Source organism: Andrographis paniculata, unplaced genomic scaffold (assembly GCF_009805555.1).
Source record: "Andrographis paniculata isolate CXL003 unplaced genomic scaffold, ASM980555v1 Contig80END, whole genome shotgun sequence".
NCBI classification, from domain to species: domain Eukaryota; kingdom Viridiplantae; phylum Streptophyta; class Magnoliopsida; order Lamiales; family Acanthaceae; genus Andrographis; species Andrographis paniculata.
Genome location: NW_026137618.1, coordinates 5241752 through 5260638, shown reverse-complemented (window position 1 = coordinate 5260638; position 18887 = coordinate 5241752). Strand labels below are relative to the sequence as shown.

General features: G+C 31.7%; 2 protein-coding genes across 2 annotated transcripts; one reads left to right on the top strand and one right to left on the bottom strand.

Annotated features, from left to right (window-relative positions):
* Positions 1–2865: 2865 nt before the first annotated feature.
* Positions 2866–4263, bottom strand: LOC127241004 (protein ENHANCED PSEUDOMONAS SUSCEPTIBILITY 1-like). The gene has a single exon (XM_051259880.1). The coding sequence runs from the start codon at positions 4261–4263 to the stop codon at positions 2923–2925; it is 1341 nt and encodes a 446-aa protein (XP_051115837.1). The 3' UTR covers positions 2866–2922.
* Positions 4264–16399: 12136 nt separating this feature from the next.
* LOC127240834 (cyclic dof factor 1-like) lies at positions 16400–18635 on the top strand. Its single transcript, XM_051259662.1, has 2 exons — positions 16400–16678; positions 17354–18635. The coding sequence occupies exons 1-2, from the start codon at positions 16511–16513 to the stop codon at positions 18341–18343; spliced, it is 1158 nt and encodes a 385-aa protein (XP_051115619.1). The 5' UTR covers positions 16400–16510; the 3' UTR covers positions 18344–18635.
* The last annotated feature ends 252 nt before the right edge of the window (positions 18636–18887 follow it).

The window sequence follows — 18887 nt, the reverse complement described above, 5'->3', positions numbered from 1 at the left end:
TTTTTTTTGTTATGAATTAACAAATTTCAGAGACTTTGAAAGTTTTTAATCAACGATTTAATTTTGGATGAGTCCACACCGATTTAATTTTGGATTTTCTCCAAAAGGTCTCATACTAATGGAGTTTATATGGGACTTATAAGATGTGAAATTTTCTTCAAAACTTCCAATGTGGGGCTTAGGTTTGAACCGGACTCTAATAGTACTGCTGGGACTGGGTCAACTCAACACTAGTATGATATTGTCCGTTTTGGGCTGAGCCCGCACGAATTTGTTTTTGGAATTTGTTTATATAGAAATTGGGTTTGCACCCAAAAATTGTCATTTCGTTGAATTGTAACTAATGTAAACATCCAATTTGATCAACAAATTTTTAACTATAAGTTATAATATTTGTTATTTTTTGGGTGATCTTTGGATGTGAAATTTTATATATACACATGATGATGTGTTTTGGGTTATTTATTAAGCTATGTGGAGTTGGAAAAGTTTTGGGCATATGATGGACAAAAGAAACCGAATACAGAAAAGTCTTAGGCGTGATTACGCCTAAGGAGACGGTAGTGTGGAAAAAATGATAATTTATAAAAAGGCCCCGAGGTAAATTGACAATTTAAAGACTATGGATATTAAATTGAAAAAAGGATTAAGATTGAGAAATTAAAAAGAGTGTGATGAAGTAAGGAAACATTATATTAACTATAAGAAAGTAAGGAAATGTTTGATTGTGAATGCGTGTAGATTAACTATAACCAATTTATCTAATAAATTAATAAACTTGATTACGGTCGATGAACATATTTTTATATCCCGAAAAAATTAGTGCATAGGCTAGAGTATTTAATTGGTATTTGGTCATATTTTAGCTTAATATATTTTCTTTCTATTTGAATTATTCCCCTTTCTTTATTTAGCGTTATCAAATCATTATTGTTTCTCTGAGACAATCTTACTCACCACTGTTATATTGCATTTGCATTTTCTGTGACATAACAACTGATATTTATTTTGCAGTTGTGTGCATACTAGCAATATTCTTGTGTGTTTTTATTTTTGTTATTATTTCCGCAACATCACTGTCGGCCTTTCTCCACATTCACAACTGGTCATTCGAATAGTCATATATCTTATCTTTGACTTTAATAAAAGAGCAAATACTAGGGTGTCTTTCTTTACTCCCAAAATTTCAAGTTTCTACTATTTGGACTCTGTGTTTTCCAAAAGCAAAATTTTTCCAAGTTTATAAAAAAAAAAAAAAAAAAAACAAAACAAAACAAACCGTTAATTTTCAAGGTTTAAATATTTTATTTTTTTCAAATTCTCTTAGAACAAGAAAAACAATAATATTATAAATAGGGATTCGATATTTTTTGCTTAAGGCCTTTGAACTCGCGCCATGTATAATGTTCACATGATACGATACTCAAAATAAGTGCAAAATGATAATTTCTTAGCGTTGATCTAAAATTTTGTGAATAAAATAATAAGGCGAAATTAAAGTATGACCACCTGATAAGCAACGATGGCTGTTTATATAAACATTTTGAAGTTTGCTGTACTATTTTTTTTAATAATTTCTTTAAAAACATTATATTAGGAGTAATCTGTTTTTTTAGTTCCGTTATGACTCTTTTTTTTGTTTTAGTCTCTTTATTGGAGGTTATTTTAAAATAGTTCCGTAACTAGAAAAATTTCGCATGTTTAATCATTGATGCCTACGTGGCATCTGCGTGGCATTCCGACAGACACATGTCGCTCAGATCAGCCCTATGTGGCGGACACGTGTCCGCCACGTGGATATTTTTATTTTATTTTATTTTATTTTATACAAAAATATAAAATTAAAATTAAAAATATAAAGTATAAAGTATGAAATTAAAAAAAAATTAAAATAAATCAAATAAAAAATAAAAACTATCCACGTGTCGGTCAGGTTAGTACCATGTGGCCGGTTTGCGAATAATTTTTATTTTTTATATTTTAATATAATAAATATAATTAAAAAAAAATATACTAATATATAAATTGGCGCTGACTTGACAGATATATGGATAATTTTTTTTATTTTATATATAATTTTATTTTTTTTATTTTTTATATTTAAAGAAATAAAACTAAAAAACTAAAACTTGTTCACGTGGCGGTGCTGATCTGGCTGACATGTGTCCGCCGACATTCCACGCAGATGCTATATAGACATTGAAGGAGGACTAAATGTGTGAAAATTATGAAACTCTCTTAACAGAAGCTCCAAAACATCTATTTAAACGGTCCTATCATTATGCATGTCCTCAAACATGGATGTATTTCTATGAATATTTACATACTTTGGTGTGAAGTGAATACACTTTTTCTTTATTTTTCTTTTAAGACAGTGAGAATTATTCTGCAAATTAGGTTCTACAGAACAAGAGTTACATAGTATTTATGTCCGCACATATTTTTGACAAATTTAAACTTATAATCTCACGATGACAAGTGCATAATATGAAATTCAAGTTGACATTATGCTTCAATTTTTTTCAATAATAATAAAAAAAAAAAAATTCACACTAAACAAATTATATGCGACAATCAAATTATAAAGGCGCCGACCTCGCGGCCATAAGTTTTCTATTGTTACAATGTTACAAGATAAATATGCCAAAAACTTAGTCTTCAACATACCTTAATACCAAAAACTTAGTCTTCAACATACCTTAATATCATAATTTATTAGTGGCGGATCTACATAGGGACTAGGGGCTGGCCCCAATTTTCTTTTAATGTAAAAATAATTTTTTACATAATTATAGTAGATCTCATCTTAATTCTAAATTTATCATTCTGTTGTACATTTAATTTATTTTTCTTCACTCGTTGCTACTGTGTCAAGAAAAAATCGAACTAAACGACATCAAATACAAGCAATTTTATTCCGATCTAAATGGTTACCGCTTCCATGAACTCGACATCGTCTTCCATGGCCTTCATCGCCTCCGGCGACAAGCAAATTTCCGCATCAATGCCGCCACATCGAGCCGCCGGAAAAATGGTCACCTTCCCATCAAAAATTTGATTTCCGCCGCTCCTCGAAGCGACCGGTTTTCCACATCCGAAATCGCAGCCGTAGACATCAAAGCGCGGCGAACCGGTGATGAGAAATTTGAAAGACCCCTTCCTCACGATCACTGGCGTCGCGACCCAATCTTCCACGGACTTGATCGCGGCTTCCCTCGTCTGTCGACTAACCAATTCGTTGATTTTCCCTGCGACAAATTCTAGCCCGTTGTGTAGAAGTTCGTGCTCGGTAACTTCAACGCTCGCGCCGTAAACGGCGTTGCCAAAATAGCCGTCCGGCAAGGGCACTCGTGCTCTCGCATCGACTATTAGCGTAAAAAATTGCGGCTCTTTTGAATTAGTTACACTTTCCGAGTGTCGTGAGCGCGAGACGCCTCGCCATAGATGAGCTGACAGAGCTTGAAATGTCGAGATTTTTATTTTTCCGTCGCAACCGGGTTTCGTGTTGGCTTTGATTTTTAGCTTGGCTAAACTCTCTTTGCTGAAGTGAAAAACTCTTCCGAGCAATGGCAGAGGAGGAGCCGGATTGACCGTTGGATTTTGATCTAACGGCGGGAGACGGATCGCGCGATTTTCGTCGCTAACGTTGCTCGGGAACCACCGATCGAAAACAGGAGCCTTCGATATCGATTCCAAGCCGCGCGAAATTTCGGACCAGGATTTGAAGAAGTGCCAAAACGATGCTCCGTCGACGACGACGTGATTAACGGCGCAGCCGAGGAAGAAGCCGTCGTCGAGCTCGGTCACTTGCACCGCAAGCAAAGGCTTCGACAACTCTTCGTAGTTCAGACTTTCTTTCGTCGGGAAGAAAGACGACGGCACTATTTCGGGCACGTATTTGGGCTCGACAACATCGGACACGGACATGCCACGTGCGACGGCGTGTATGAATTCAGCTCCCGCATCGTTGCAATTGATGAAGTAAGAAACGCAGCCACCGCCGTCGTTGTGATTTGCGACGGCGAGGCGGCCGGAGAGCGGCGGAAAGAAATCGAGCACGCCGGAGAGTGAATTTTTGAGGAGATCGATGAAGTGTCGAGCGGGGAAGTTGGAGAAGAGAAGCCCTTTTCGAAGAGGGTCTTGGCAGAGGTGGATAAGATCCCATGGAGTTAGGTCTAACGTTGTCAGCGTCGAAGGCTGCCGGAGGTTATCTTTTCCGGCCATCCGTACAAGACAGGACGATATAACATCGACGGTCGCCATTGAAAGGATCAGATTTTTCAGCAGTTGATCGTTGGAACTAAAACTTACAGAAGATGAAAAAGTTGTGCAAATTAAGAGGATTCGGGTGCTAATAAATTTAATTGAAGTAGTCAACGATATGTTGTAATAACTATTCCCTAAATTCCGACTTTTTATGTAAAAATGGAGTAAGTAAAAAGTAAGGTAAATTATTACATAAAAGTTAATAAAAAATATGTTGGTAAGATATTGAAATTGTAAGAATATATTTGTTAGTGTGTATATATTTATATTTTTATCTATGATTTTATTCTCTGTATCAAACGGCATCACTGTATGAGCAAACACACCCTAAAAGATGATCAAGTGCAAAATGCTTCCAAGAACTCTTCATCCTCCTCCATGGCCTTCAACGTCTCCGGCGCCGAGCAAACTTCGCCGTCGCCATTTTGAGCGGCCGGATAAATCGTTATCTTCCCATCGAACTTTTTCTTTCCTCCACTCCTCACAGCGATCGGTTTAATTTTCCCCACCCGGCAGCCATAGACGTCGAACCTATGGGAACCGGTTATCAAAACATCGATGTTCCCCTTCTTAGGCATTAACGGCGTTTCGACCCAATCTTCGACGAATTTAATCGCTTCTTCGGTAGTTTGTCGACTAACCAATTCATGTATCATCACGGTGACGAGCCCGACCCCATCTTGCAAGAGCTCGTGCTCATCGATGGCTATTTTCGCGCCATACCCCCTGTTCCCAAACTACCATTCTTCCAATGGGATTCTTGCTCTTACACTCACTATATAATAATACGAAGCGCGATTCCCACTTCCTTCGATCGACATTGTCGACACTTTTTTAATATTGACAACGCTCGACACTTCGCCATATAAGAGCGGAGAGCGCTTGTAGAGTCGAGATTTTGTTGATTCCGGAATTGGATTGGAGTTCGCCTTGGCTTTAAGTTTCGGTAATCTTCCCTCACCGAAGTGGAAAATTCTTTCGCGTAGCGGAGGCCGAGCGAATGTGTGCGTCGGATTTCAATCCATTGACGGGAGATGGATTAGGCGATTCGTATCCGAAACATTGTGGGGAAACCAACGATCAAAAACCGGAGTTTTCGAACTCGTCTCCGAACCACGGGACATCTCCGACCACGAAATAACGAAATTCCAAAATGATTCACCGTCTATGACGGCGTGATTCGCATTGCACCCAACAAACAAACCGTTCGCGAGCTCAATGACCTGTACGGCTAACAAAGGCTTCGACACCCTTTCGTAGTTCGGGGCTTTGCTCGACGAGAATGTTAAAATAAATTATGAAAACTATAAAACTGCATTATTGATCATTAATATAAAAGGTGTATATATAGGCTGTATAAAACAGACTCTATAGACTAAATTAATATTGTAAGAAACAAGAAACTATCTCGGGCACGTACTTCGGTTCCGAGATGTCGGAAACGGACACACACGCGCGGTAGCGTGAGTGAACTCGACTCTGGAGATTATTGACGATCGGCTCGGCTTGATTCGGCTCGGAAAAAAAGAATCCCTTTTAACAAGACATGAAGATATCAGGACAACCTTAGCCTCCTCCATTTTTGCCTCCAAATGTTGGAATGAAGATTGTGTTGTAAGAGACAAGAGGTTCCTATTAATACATGATGTGCTTGAATTTTATTTATTAAATCTTGTTTGGGTCGAAAACTAAAAACGAAATACTAATATTTAAAAATATTAATTATATATTTTGTTATCTAAAGTATTATTATACTTTAAATTTTGTTCTTACTTGTTAATTTAAAAAAACACAATGCTCTTTTTTAATTCTACACAAAAGAAGTGTTTATATTTAAATTTGTTCTCCATAAGTACACTATTATTAATCAAAACATATATTGTGTATTTGGATTTTTTTTTTTTTTTTTATGTAAAATATAAAAAATTACGTAAATAATATAAGAAAAAAGTGTGTAATATATTAATTTTTAAAAATATATATATATATTGAAAATTTTTGTTAAAAGATAAAAGTATTTGCATGTTATATGTCAACCAATAAAGATAAAAATATATTCCTTCAGTTCCTTTGTTCATCAAAATTATATAATAATTTTTTTGTTTATTAAATTTATGCATGATTTTGTTATAGTAAACAATTTTATTTACTTTTAGTTTTATTATCTATACTGTAACAAATAATAAAAAATTCCCACTATTTTTTTATTTACATCACTATTTTTTTTTATCAAATTTAATAAATTTTCTATAATACCTCACTTGTTATTTATCTTATTTTAATATTAAAATATTATTATTTTTTAGTTTTTATACACAATCACACCTATATAATTTACCGAACAAACAAAAAAAAAAGTATATAATGAAAAATATTTTATATAAAAACATAACAATAATATTGAATGTAATTTGGAGGATTTTCCATTTATTATAAAATACGTACATATTATAAAAATAATGATAAATTGCAAACAAACAAATTTTATTACAACTGATTAGTTTTATATTATTTTTTGTTAATGAATTGGTAATTAACTTAGCAGTAAAAGTGATCATGGTCTCGTTATTGGCATCACGTTTGTTATTTACACAATAAAATTTTGGATAAATTATTTTTTAGTATCTTTTTTATTATTTTAGTGTTGTAAATAAATCATATATGAAAATAGTTTCATAATTAAAAAAAAAAATAACAATTATAGTATTGTCCTTTTGCACCAGAATTGACAACACGCAGGGTGGCAAAAATAAGCACGGTCCGAAAGTCCAGTCCAAACACGGTACAAAAAAATCTTGTTTGGGCCTCCATAATCAGGCTCGATAATTTTCGGGCCGCGCCTGGTCCGGCACGCTAATGAACCGGGCCGTGTCCGAGCTCATGTAGTTCGGGCCGTGTTTGGCCCGACACGATTTTTAAAATTAATACAATTTAACTTTTAATAAATTTGTATATATTAATATTTGAAATAAAAAAAAAATTATAACAGACTCAGTTTCAAAACAGACCGTCCTTGGTTCGGCCTTTTCAGGCCCGATTGCAAATCGGGTTGTGCTGGCCAACACGACTTGGAGTCGGACTGGCCCGGAACGAAAAAAATGGGCTGACCCGACATTAAAAAACCGAGTCGACCCGAATTATTACCCCCAATGGCGCATACGTGACTTGGTGTCGCCCACATAATTTGTTTTAATGACACCTTTTTTTTTCATTTAAAAGAAAATAACATTTGTTTTCTTGGTTCAATTAGACCAAATTGTAATTTTCAGAATTAGCGAGAAAAAAAAATTATTATTTAACACAATATATATATATTGTATTAAATAAAAATATGTAAATGTGTTGTATAAATACATTTTACGTGTCAAAATCAATTGTAGATTATATTATATTTTACTATGACATATATTATTTATACACGTGTTGTATTTAGATTATATTAACATAAAATGAACAATACAAGTAATGGTCGAAGACAACACATTATATAGTTGATTTCATCACATATATTACTTTCATATAACACGATTACATATTTTTATTTAACATTCCATTAATTATTTTTATTTATATTGTGTAATACCCATCTTTTTACTATATATATTATCGTATATATTATCGATACTATATCGAAATTTTAAATTAATCAGCACAGTAACTATTTTCGTTTAATTTGCATATAAAAAATTATACTTATTAAATTCTTAACATGTGTCTTTATCGAAACGCTGTCATAATCCTTAATACATCACTTAACCGTCCAAACAATAAAAAAATACCCATTTATTATTATTATTATTATGATTAAAGCCTCTCTCAAATAATTAATCACACTAATTCATTACTAGAAGAATATCATATAATAAAGGAAAAAAATTATTTTTGATCCCAATATAATCAAAATTCATTAATTTTGGTCTCAATATAAAAATTTGGGTTAATTGTTTTTTAGTCCCGTAATTGGACCCCCTTATCATTTTAGTCTCGTAAGTGGAGTCTGTCGCAAACTAGTCCCATAAGTGAAGAATTTTTGGTGTTTTAGTCCTCCGGCGCCGGAGATGCCCGCGTGGCTCGCCAGAGGTGACGTGTCCGCCAGGTGTCGTTGACCCGGACACGTGGATTTTTATTTATTTTTCATTTTTTAAAATTTTTTTTAAATCTTATTTTAAATTTTATTTGTATTTTTTTTATTTGTTACAATTAAAAAAATTAAAATAATAAAAATAATAAAAAAAATAAATCCACGTGTCCACCAGGTGTCGCTGACCTGGCGGGACACCTGGCGGACACGGCACCTCCGGCGAGCCACGCGGGCGTCTCCGGCGCCGAAGGACTAAAACAGCGAAAATTTTTCACTTATGCGACTAGTTTCCGACAGACTCCACTTACAGGACTAAAATGATAAAGGGGTCCAGTTACGGGACTAAAAAAACAGTTTACCCTAAAAATTTTATTAATTTTAGTCCCAATATATAAAATTTAGTCCCAATATAACCAGAAATGATGAATTTTGATTATATTGGGACTAAAATTGATAAAAATTTTATATTGTGATAAAAAAATGACGAGTTTTAGTTATATTTGGACCAAAATTGATGAGTTTTGGTTATATTATGACCAAAATTGATAAGATTTTAATATTTGGCCCAAATTTAATGAATTTTGGTTATATTGGGACAAAAAAAAATCCATATAATTAATATGAGGCTATATTTTTATTTATTTCTTATATTATTGAACTTTAATAATAGGATAATAAGGTTGACTATATAATATATATATATATGTATTGTTAAGTTGGCGTTTGGGGATAATTCATCCTATTGTAGGGTTATTACAGGGTTATTACAAACTTCACTTTGAAATAAATTTAACAATGATTGTAATTTGAAATTAATTTAAATTTTTATTTAAATAATATTTTAATATATTATTTTAAAAAAAAAAAGTAATATTTTTATTGAAAATATTGTTGATTGAACAATGTAAATTTATATTTGAAATGATAAACAATGAGAATAAAAAACTTGACTTTATTCTTTTATATTTTGATTCTCTATTTCGTATTATGAACTTTTTTTCTTTAAAAAATATAGCATATTATTCATTTTTTATACAAAATATATATAAAAAAAATGGGCATAAATCAATTGCTAATCCATTCAAATCATGTTGTTGATTTAATCTTATTAGTATATATATACTTACATTCACACTTCTAAGATTGAGATTTTTCATTCAATAATTATCTTTTTTCTTTTTTTTTTCAATCTTATCTGTCCTTGTTCGAGATTTTTCAATCTCTATCTCTTTTTTTTTTTTTTTTCGTTTCCTTTTTCTTTTCATCATCTCTCTTATTCATACTTCGTCTTGGTCACTTGATCAATTTTATACTCTTAACTATGTAATATATACACAATTATGATATATGTTGAAATGTTGGTGATTTGGGATCGAATCATACTATGACAATGTTGTTGTTTAACTACCATGTTTCGTCGGTAAATTTAAATTTTATGATTGAAGTGATGTTTACAGAGCTTCGATTTTATATTCTATGTTTGTTACATTTGCTACGTATTTTATCATAATATAGTTTGGATCTAATATAAGCTTTTTTGCCTTATTGTGTTTGTTGAACTTCTTGTTATGTGTTGTATTGGAATAAAGGTAGTGTCAAATTATATTGTTATTCCGTATTATTATTTTATCGTTTTTTTTTTAAAATATCATACGTGGGTTCTTTGTTTTCTTCCCTCCGAAATGAAGAAAATAAAGTGTAAATGAGTATTTAAAACTAACTTGTCACTAAAAGATATAGTCGATATAGAGATCTCGACCTTTAAGAAACATTCTCGGTAAAGATGGTCATTGTTAGTTTAGTTACTATAGTTGTGATTTGAGGTTGGTCAATTTTTAAATTTGATTTAATAATTTTTTTTGGCGAGATGTGCATTTATATACCACCCCCAAATGTTATGAAACTTAGTTTTAAGGTAAAAATTTTCATTTGAAACATTCTTTGTATGGGTTGATGTTAGATTATGAAGTCTAATAACAAATAATCTAAATATAAGGATATGGTCAAAATTTGTTAGTATACAAATAATAAAAAATGGTGATAATGCTAGAGTTTATCTTGATATGTCAGAAATAGATCTCGGGTTTCAATCCTATTATCTTATTTTCTATTGTTTTTTTTTACAATCCCTTGATTAAGAGTATAATGAAATTATTAGTTTGTCAGCACTTCCAAACGTAGATCAATTTCGATATGTAGCCAATAAAGTTCATCAGATGTGAAAACTCTTTGACTTTAAGATGTCAGAGATTACTGTTGTAGCTGATCATATCAAAAAAATTCAATATTATCACATCACAGTTGGCCTTTTAAAAAAAGAATTTGACGACGAGGTGAAAGTCCTAATCTTGCTTTCGAGTCTTCTAGAAAGATGGAAATACATTGTCACAACAAATAGTGCTTCATTAGAAAATGAGACATTAAAATTCAATGTCGTCAGAAATCTGATTTTTAGCGAAAAAAAAAAAATTGCAGAAGGTGAAAGGTGACAAAATCTATCATCTGTGCGAAAAATCAAGCTAAAGGTGATTAAAAAAAAAAGTGAAATTAAAAAGTATAACCGTTCTTCAAGTAGAAGATTGTTATATTCTAAAGCTTAATAGCAAACAACTCAAAAATAACGATATGATTAAAACTTTTTAAGATAACAAGAAACTAGAAATATAGCTAGGGATAGAGTTTCTTGTGATATGTCAGATATAAGTATAGAGTTTCAACCATATATCTATCTTACTTTCTATTATTTTTTGTAATATTTTAATTCAGAGTATAGTGAAATTTTCGCCTTGACAGTGCTTGCAAACATAGATCCGTTTAGATTAAATTGGGTAACAAAATTCTCTTAAATTTTATATTGTTTTATTTGGATCCTTGTGATATTTTTCGTAACATCTAAAGCAAATATTTTGTCAATGGAATGAAAAAAAATAAAAATTCTTCTCTCTTTTTCTATCATTTTTTTATGTCTCTATCGTCCATACTTTACTCGCTTCTATGACAATGGCATCTCTAGCTTTCACTTCATCGATTTTATACTTTCGAACAATATAACACATAACTCTAGTTTTACTAGTGTTGCCATACAAGTTCAGATGTTGATGGTTTGAGATTAGATCGTACTCTCTTTGCGGTGGTATTTTACCGGCATGTTTTATCGTTGAACTTTGAGGCCGAAGTAATATTTACAAACTACAATCTTATAATTTGTGTTTGTTACATTTGCTACGTATTTTAGCATAGTGCACTTTTAATTTGATATAAACTTTATTATCTTGCAGCATGTGTTGAACTGTTGAATTTTTTTTTGTTAAGATGTTATATTGAAAAAAAAGTAGTACTCCCTCCATCCCAAAACTATAGTCTGGGTTGTATTTGACACGAGATTTAAGAAATATTGATATTATATTGGTAATGGATAAAAAGTACGGTGTGAGTGTATTAGTGTAAAAAATAGTGGCAATTCTGTAATAATAATAAAAAAAAAAGTAATGGTAGTTTTATAGTGATACGATTATTTATGAAAATTAGACTATTATTTTGGGACGGACAAAAATGGTAAACAGGACTATTGTATTAAGACGGAGAGAGTATTAGATTATAGTGTTACTATGCATTGTTCTTTGTTTCCTTTTCTTTTCTTTTTTTTTTTTTTTTTTGTCAAAATCGAGTTTGTTCATTTAGTGTTTTTAAGTGGAATGATTTCTCATAAATATTGTTGGGGACTTCTATTTGCGGATAAATAATTAATAATGTGTTTTCCTATTTGTTTGAGTTTCCAGGTGACGGTCATTTTGTGCATCCGATAAATATTAGTCCCTCCATCTATAAACTAATGTCCTACTTTCCTATTTGAGACGTCCAACAACTATTGTCCTATTTCATTTTTTAAACACAAATTTTACATTTTTACCTTCGTTCATTTATTACTTTTAATCTCTACCATACAATTAATGACAAATTTGTCAATTCATAACAAAAAAGACAATCACCTAAAAAATCATACAAATATACTTTAGGACAATAGAAATTGGATTAATGGAGTATTAAAAGATACAATATACACATATTAACATAATACAAATTTTTTTTATTCATAAAAATTCAATCATTCAACACAAATTTTTTTTTTTATTGTTAACACAATTTTTTATATTTCACAAAAAAAAAAAAAAAAAAAAAACCACATTTATATCAACAATACAGAACACTTAATTAAAAAAATCTATAATTATTTCCAAATAATTTATAACTTAAAAAAATATCAAAATAAATTAACATGTCGATTTTATAACTAAAATTACCATTAACCCGAATTTTAAAAAATAAATTAAATAGAAAACAGTTGGGCTTTACACCGAAAGAAAAAAAAAAAAAAAAAGGATGTATTTTTTACCCACTTTTATTTATTTATAGATTTAACTTTATAAAAATAACATAAAAACTAAGACACGTGTCAACATATCTAGAAAGTTCCAAATTGCAAGATAAATATCTTTAATAAAATTATTATATTTATGATTTCCACGTATCCGCCACTCAGGAAAAATATTAATTAAAAATTTTATTTAAAAATTTAAAGCTAAATCTAATTAATAACGTACCATGAGATGCCAACGGTTGACTTTTGTTGTCAAGTCGTTGCTTTATCATAAATAATAATGTTTTTAAAAATAAAATAATTGTTTTATTGCACGAATGATTTTATTTTAATATTTTATTGCGAAGCATGAAAAGAAATTAAATAAATATATATATATATATATATAGATAATGTGACTAACCAAACCAACTTTTGGTATCAAAAATAGTGACGTGGCATTAATTTGATATATAGCTTTTACTGAATAGACACTTTTATAATAAAATATTATAAGCAATTAAATACTGCAAATGTTTTAAATAAAAATTTAAATAAATGTGACACGTCGTATGTCTTATTATTGGTTCGAAAACCGACCAAAAAAGTGGTGACTTTTGTCCACATTTTAATATTTATTATTTATTACAATTGACATGGACTTTATGAATTAATTATTTATTAGGCCCAATCACAATTGCCCACCTAATTAATTAAATAAATAAATAATAGAAAATATCTTCCTAGTGTGTCTAGCATTTATTTGAAGGAAAAAAATTATTTTTAGTTTCAATATAACAAAAATTATCAATTTTATTTTAGTCTTAATATAAAAAATTTGTTAACTTTGATATCAATATAATCAAAATTCATCGTTTTTTTTTTTTCTCAATATAACCAAAACTCATATTTTTTGTCTCAGTATAAAATTTTTATCAATTTTAGTCCCAATATAACCAAAAACTCATCATTTTTGGTCTCAATATAATTAAATCTTATTTTTTTTGGTCCCACCGTCAACAAATCGATGGAAAATGTTGACGTGAAAAGAAATCAAACCTTATATTTATATTCGAAAAAATTGCACAATCTTGCAAGTCCACGTCAGCATTTTCCGTCACACATACCGTATCTGCTACACTGTAGATACGGTATTTTATAGGAAATGTGTAACTAGTAAATAATTAAAAATGTATTAGTGAAAATAATTATCTTATAATATAAATAATTATAAATTAACATTAAGATAACTAATTAGTTTAATTAAAATTTAAAAAAAAATAAAATTAAAAAGTTTAAAATGAAATTAAAATGTATAATCATTTTTCAAAAAAAAAAGTGGCATGATATGTGGGACGCACAGAAACAACAATGTGGACATGGTACGTGGGACGGATGGAGTATTTTTTTGGATTTTGGTTTTTATTTTTTTACCATACAATATTTCGATTTTTTTTTTGTAAGAAATACATTTAAATAAAAAAAATTATTAGAAAAAACCAACTATTTTATTTATAAGAAATAACAAAATAAATAATTAAATACATTAACACATATAAGGAAAAGATCCATGATTTCATACATTTTGAATTATGAAATTAAATGTTACATTGAAATTACATAGATAAATAATATAATAAAAATAACTGCTTGATATAGCTAATCGACTTTAATCGATTTACTAAATATCAATCATGACCTCGAAGATTAAATATAATTAATTTTAATGGTTAACGAATCTACTGATCGTCAACTTTCAATTAATTGTTAATCGACTTTAATCGATTTACTATAGATCAATTAAGATCTAATATATATATATATATATATATATCGACAAATATTGTTTGTATTGAAATATAATTATACGATTCACTTATTTATGAAAGTATGTCATTAAAAGACAAAATATATTTTATTTGTTAGAAAATTTAATTTATATATAAATGATAAAAGTCAATTAATAAATACTCCATAAATTTTCATAAGAGGTTTTAAAAATATAGAATGTACATTCATCTTTCATTTAAGATATTATATTTATGACTTATTTCCTTTTAAGTTATTACTATTTTACAAAATATTCAAAATGGTGAAATATTTTCAAAACACAATTAAACTAATATTTTGAAATTTTGAATTAAATTGAAATAGGAAAAGCATATAAAAATAAAAATAAAAAATACTTGAATATACTACCTCCGTCCCACATTGGATGTCTTGGTCACTGTAGACACGAAAATTTAGGATAAGTATAATTAGTAGATAATTAAGAATGTATTAGTGAAAATAATTAACCTATAATATAAATTATTATAAATTAAGATTAAAATAACTAATTAGTTTAATTAAAATTAAAAAAAATTAAATTATAAAATTTAAAATAAGATTAAGATGAGTAATCATTTTTTAAAAAAGGAAAGTGACAGAAACGACAACATGTACATGGTGAATCAGACGGAAGGATTAATATAATTAAATATTGGATAATATGCTTAAAATAGAATATATATATATATATAATTATTTTTTCAATATAATAAAAAAGTACTCCATCTTTCATATATCATATCACACTTTTCATTTTCGTATTTCCTATATATTATGTCATTTTTTTTTTCTGAAAAGGTATTTTACTTTTTAATCATATTTTAAAATTTTATAATTTATAATTTTTTTTAAATTTTTATTAGACTAATTAGTTATTTTAATATTAATCTATAATTATTTGTATTATATTTTAATTAACTTTACTAATAGATTTTTAATTATTTATTCTATCTGTTCCATATCTATTTATCCATTTACTTTTTGCACGAAGTTTTAAAAATATTAGTATTATATTGATATGTAGTAGAAATGAAGTTAAAAAGACTAAAATATCATTATTAGTATTGTATGATATATATAGGTAATGACATTTGTGTAATACATTGTAAATTGAAAGTGTATTTGTAATATTAGGTAGATAGTACAGTTACTAAAAAAGAAATATATACTTTGTTATATTCTTTCTAAATTTTCGTATTTACAGTAACACTGACATCATATATGGTTTCATTTTCCATTTTTGTTCGTCCCAAAACAAAGGTACTATTTTCTAATTTAGTCATTGTACTATCAACCTAACATAATAAATATCCTTCAAACTTATGATATATTACTCAAACATCACTACATTTATAGATATTTTTGTCTTTTTTACTATAATCCAATAAAATACTAATATTTAAAAATTTACGTGAAAAAACAAACGTTACTTTTGATAGAAAAGGAATATAAAAATAAAATTAAAAATTGCAAGTAAATAGTGGTCTAATAATTGGTCGATATTTATTTATTTTATTTTAAAAGGAAAGTCCAAAAAGCCGAAATAAGAAAAAGAACGAAAAGGTGTCGTCCAAAAGGCACATCAATCACAGCCGTCAAAAAAATCACACGGACGCTAATGATGAGCGGCCACGATTGCATCCTGAAAAACCCCCCGCGCTACTCGCGACCAATCACATCCCTCCACGTCATCGGATTAACGGAAGTTCGGTACACCCAACGGAAGTATTCAAAAATAAATAAAAAAGAAATAAATTAAATATTAATATATAAATATACTTGTGGCTCAGAAGAACGGAGGCGTGCTGACGTGGCATCCGGGAGGGTATATATATGGCGCCATGCGGCGTCGTTTCGTTGAGCTTCCTTCCAAAGAAATCAAAATCATTGCAGTTACCATTGCCAGCGCAGCCTAATCCGTTCTTCTTCAAATCTTTATCTGGTTTCCGGTTTTCGGTATTCGATTCGTGGCGGAAATGGTGAAGGAGCCGGAGATTAAGTTGTTCGGGAGGAAGATTAATGTTTCGCCGGAAATCGGCGGCGCCGGGGAGTGTTCTGAGGGGGAGAGCGACGCCGGCGAGGAGTTTTCCGATCAAAGTTCCGGTGTGAGCGCGGAGAAGAACGATCGAGAGAGCGGTGATGAGGTACAGGCGTTTTGGATTTGATTTTTGATATAATTGTTTATTTTGGAACTCTGTTCTGTTTGTGGCTGAGGAGTTGAATCTGTGTTCATTTGCTGGATTTGGCTATATCTAGGGTTTGTAGTGTTTTGTGTTTGGCCATATTGCTTGGTCTGATTTGGAAATCGAGTTGCTGCTATCCGATTTTTGTATTTTTTTTTTTCTACTTTTTGATTTGACGTTTGTTAGGTCATCGCGATTTGGTTCGTCTCTTCGATTGATGATGTTTTAGATTGAAGCAAATAATGCTTCGTATCTTCCATTGATGATAGCTTCGTAACATAAACCAGACTGTCGATTCCAGTGTTCATTTGCTACCTCTTTTTTGCTACTTTAGGAACAAACTGAATCTACCTAACCTCCAAATTCTCAAAACGATTGGATTTTTGCTACTTTACCTCCACATCTCATTTCACGCTAAACATGAACTCCTAGATTCGTATATACTCATACATTTCTGTGACTTCCTGATTTTCTTCGATTTGAAATGCTTGTTTGGATTTTTACATTTGGAAATTTCTACAATTTTGCTCAATTCTGCTAATACTCCAATTTTTTCTGCTCGATTTTGTCATTCAAGCTCAAAATCAGAGTATACTGATCTCTGTTTATGTTCTTCTCTGTTTTTTCACAATTCAGAACAAACCAGATGCAGAAAAGCATGGCGATGCTCAATCAGAATCCGAAGAACATCCAAAACCTCCCGCCAACAAAGCCGTCATCGGAAACTCATCGGAAAATCATCCGAATTCCGAAAACAAGGCCATCAATGGACACAACAAGGCTCTAAAGAAGCCCGAAAAGATCCTACCCTGCCCGCGCTGCAACAGTTTGGATACAAAGTTCTGCTACTACAACAACTACAACGTTAACCAGCCTCGACACTTTTGTCGCAGCTGCCAGCGCTACTGGACAGCCGGAGGCGCGATGCGCAACGTTCCGGTGGGAGCCGGCCGCCGCAAGACCAAGAATCCCACGCCGCCGTCGCACTGCCACCAGATCGCAATCTCCGAATCTCTCCAGGCCACCCGACTCGACTCCCCCACCGGATTCCACCACCTGAGCTTCAAACCCACCGCCGCCTCCGTCCTCTCCTTCAGCCCCAACTCGCCGCTCTCCGGCGACCGTAAGATCGACGGCAAAGTCCCCGAGAAGTCAGACCCATGTCTCCCCGGAATTCCATGGCATTTCCCCTCAGTCTCAGCTCCGGCCATTTACTACCCAGCGCCTTATCCTTGGAATGTGCCGTGGCTGTCGATGCTGCCTCCGGCGACAAATCCGACGGGGTCGAGCTCCGATTCCGGCTCCGGGTCTCCGCTCGGAAAGCATTCGAGAAGCGGCGAACCGATCAAATCAAAGACAACTTCCGCAGAAAGCTCGATCGTGGTTCCGAAAACTCTGCGGATCGACGATCCTGAGGAAGCTGCGAAGAGCCCGATTTGGGACACCCTCGGAATCAAATTCGATTACGACGCATCGAGCCGGGAAGGCCTTTTCAAGGCGCTACAACCGAAGGAAAACGAGAAGAAACAAATCGTCACGGTGTCGACGGTGAATTTGAATTCGCCGCTACTTCAGGCGAATCCCGCCGCGCTGTCTCGATCCATTAGCTTCCGAGAAACTGCCTGATCGTCATCGTCGTTTCCCATTTTACCGTCAGACCACAAACTTTTCTCGAATGCTCGTCCTTACTATTGCTTATTATCGATCATTATTGCTCGAACTTAACTACGCTCGCCGGATGTCTATTTTCCGGCGAGTTTGATTGTGAGACGGGCGCCCCGAAACCGATGGTGAAATCGTCGATTTTCTTGTTCTTGTAACATTTTGTGTTATGTTCTAGATCTCTCTTCATGTTGTACATATTTGGTAGAAAACTACATGGTATTTTGTTGACATGAATAGGGTGAATGATTTGAAAGTGAAATTTGTTGTAGGAAGCTTACATGTTTGGATAGGGTTTTTCGAAAGCTCGACTCAGTTTGGCTCGAGTGAAACTGAAAAACGAATCGAAGAATTTTCATAATGAATAGGAATTATCTTTTAATCGAGCTAATATATACGGTTTGATTAGGTACTTTGACGAATTATGTTTGTTTTGATAATAATTCGATAAAAGTGCAATTTCTAATTTGAATAATAGAGTTACCTTCTAATCGAGCTAATCGACTTA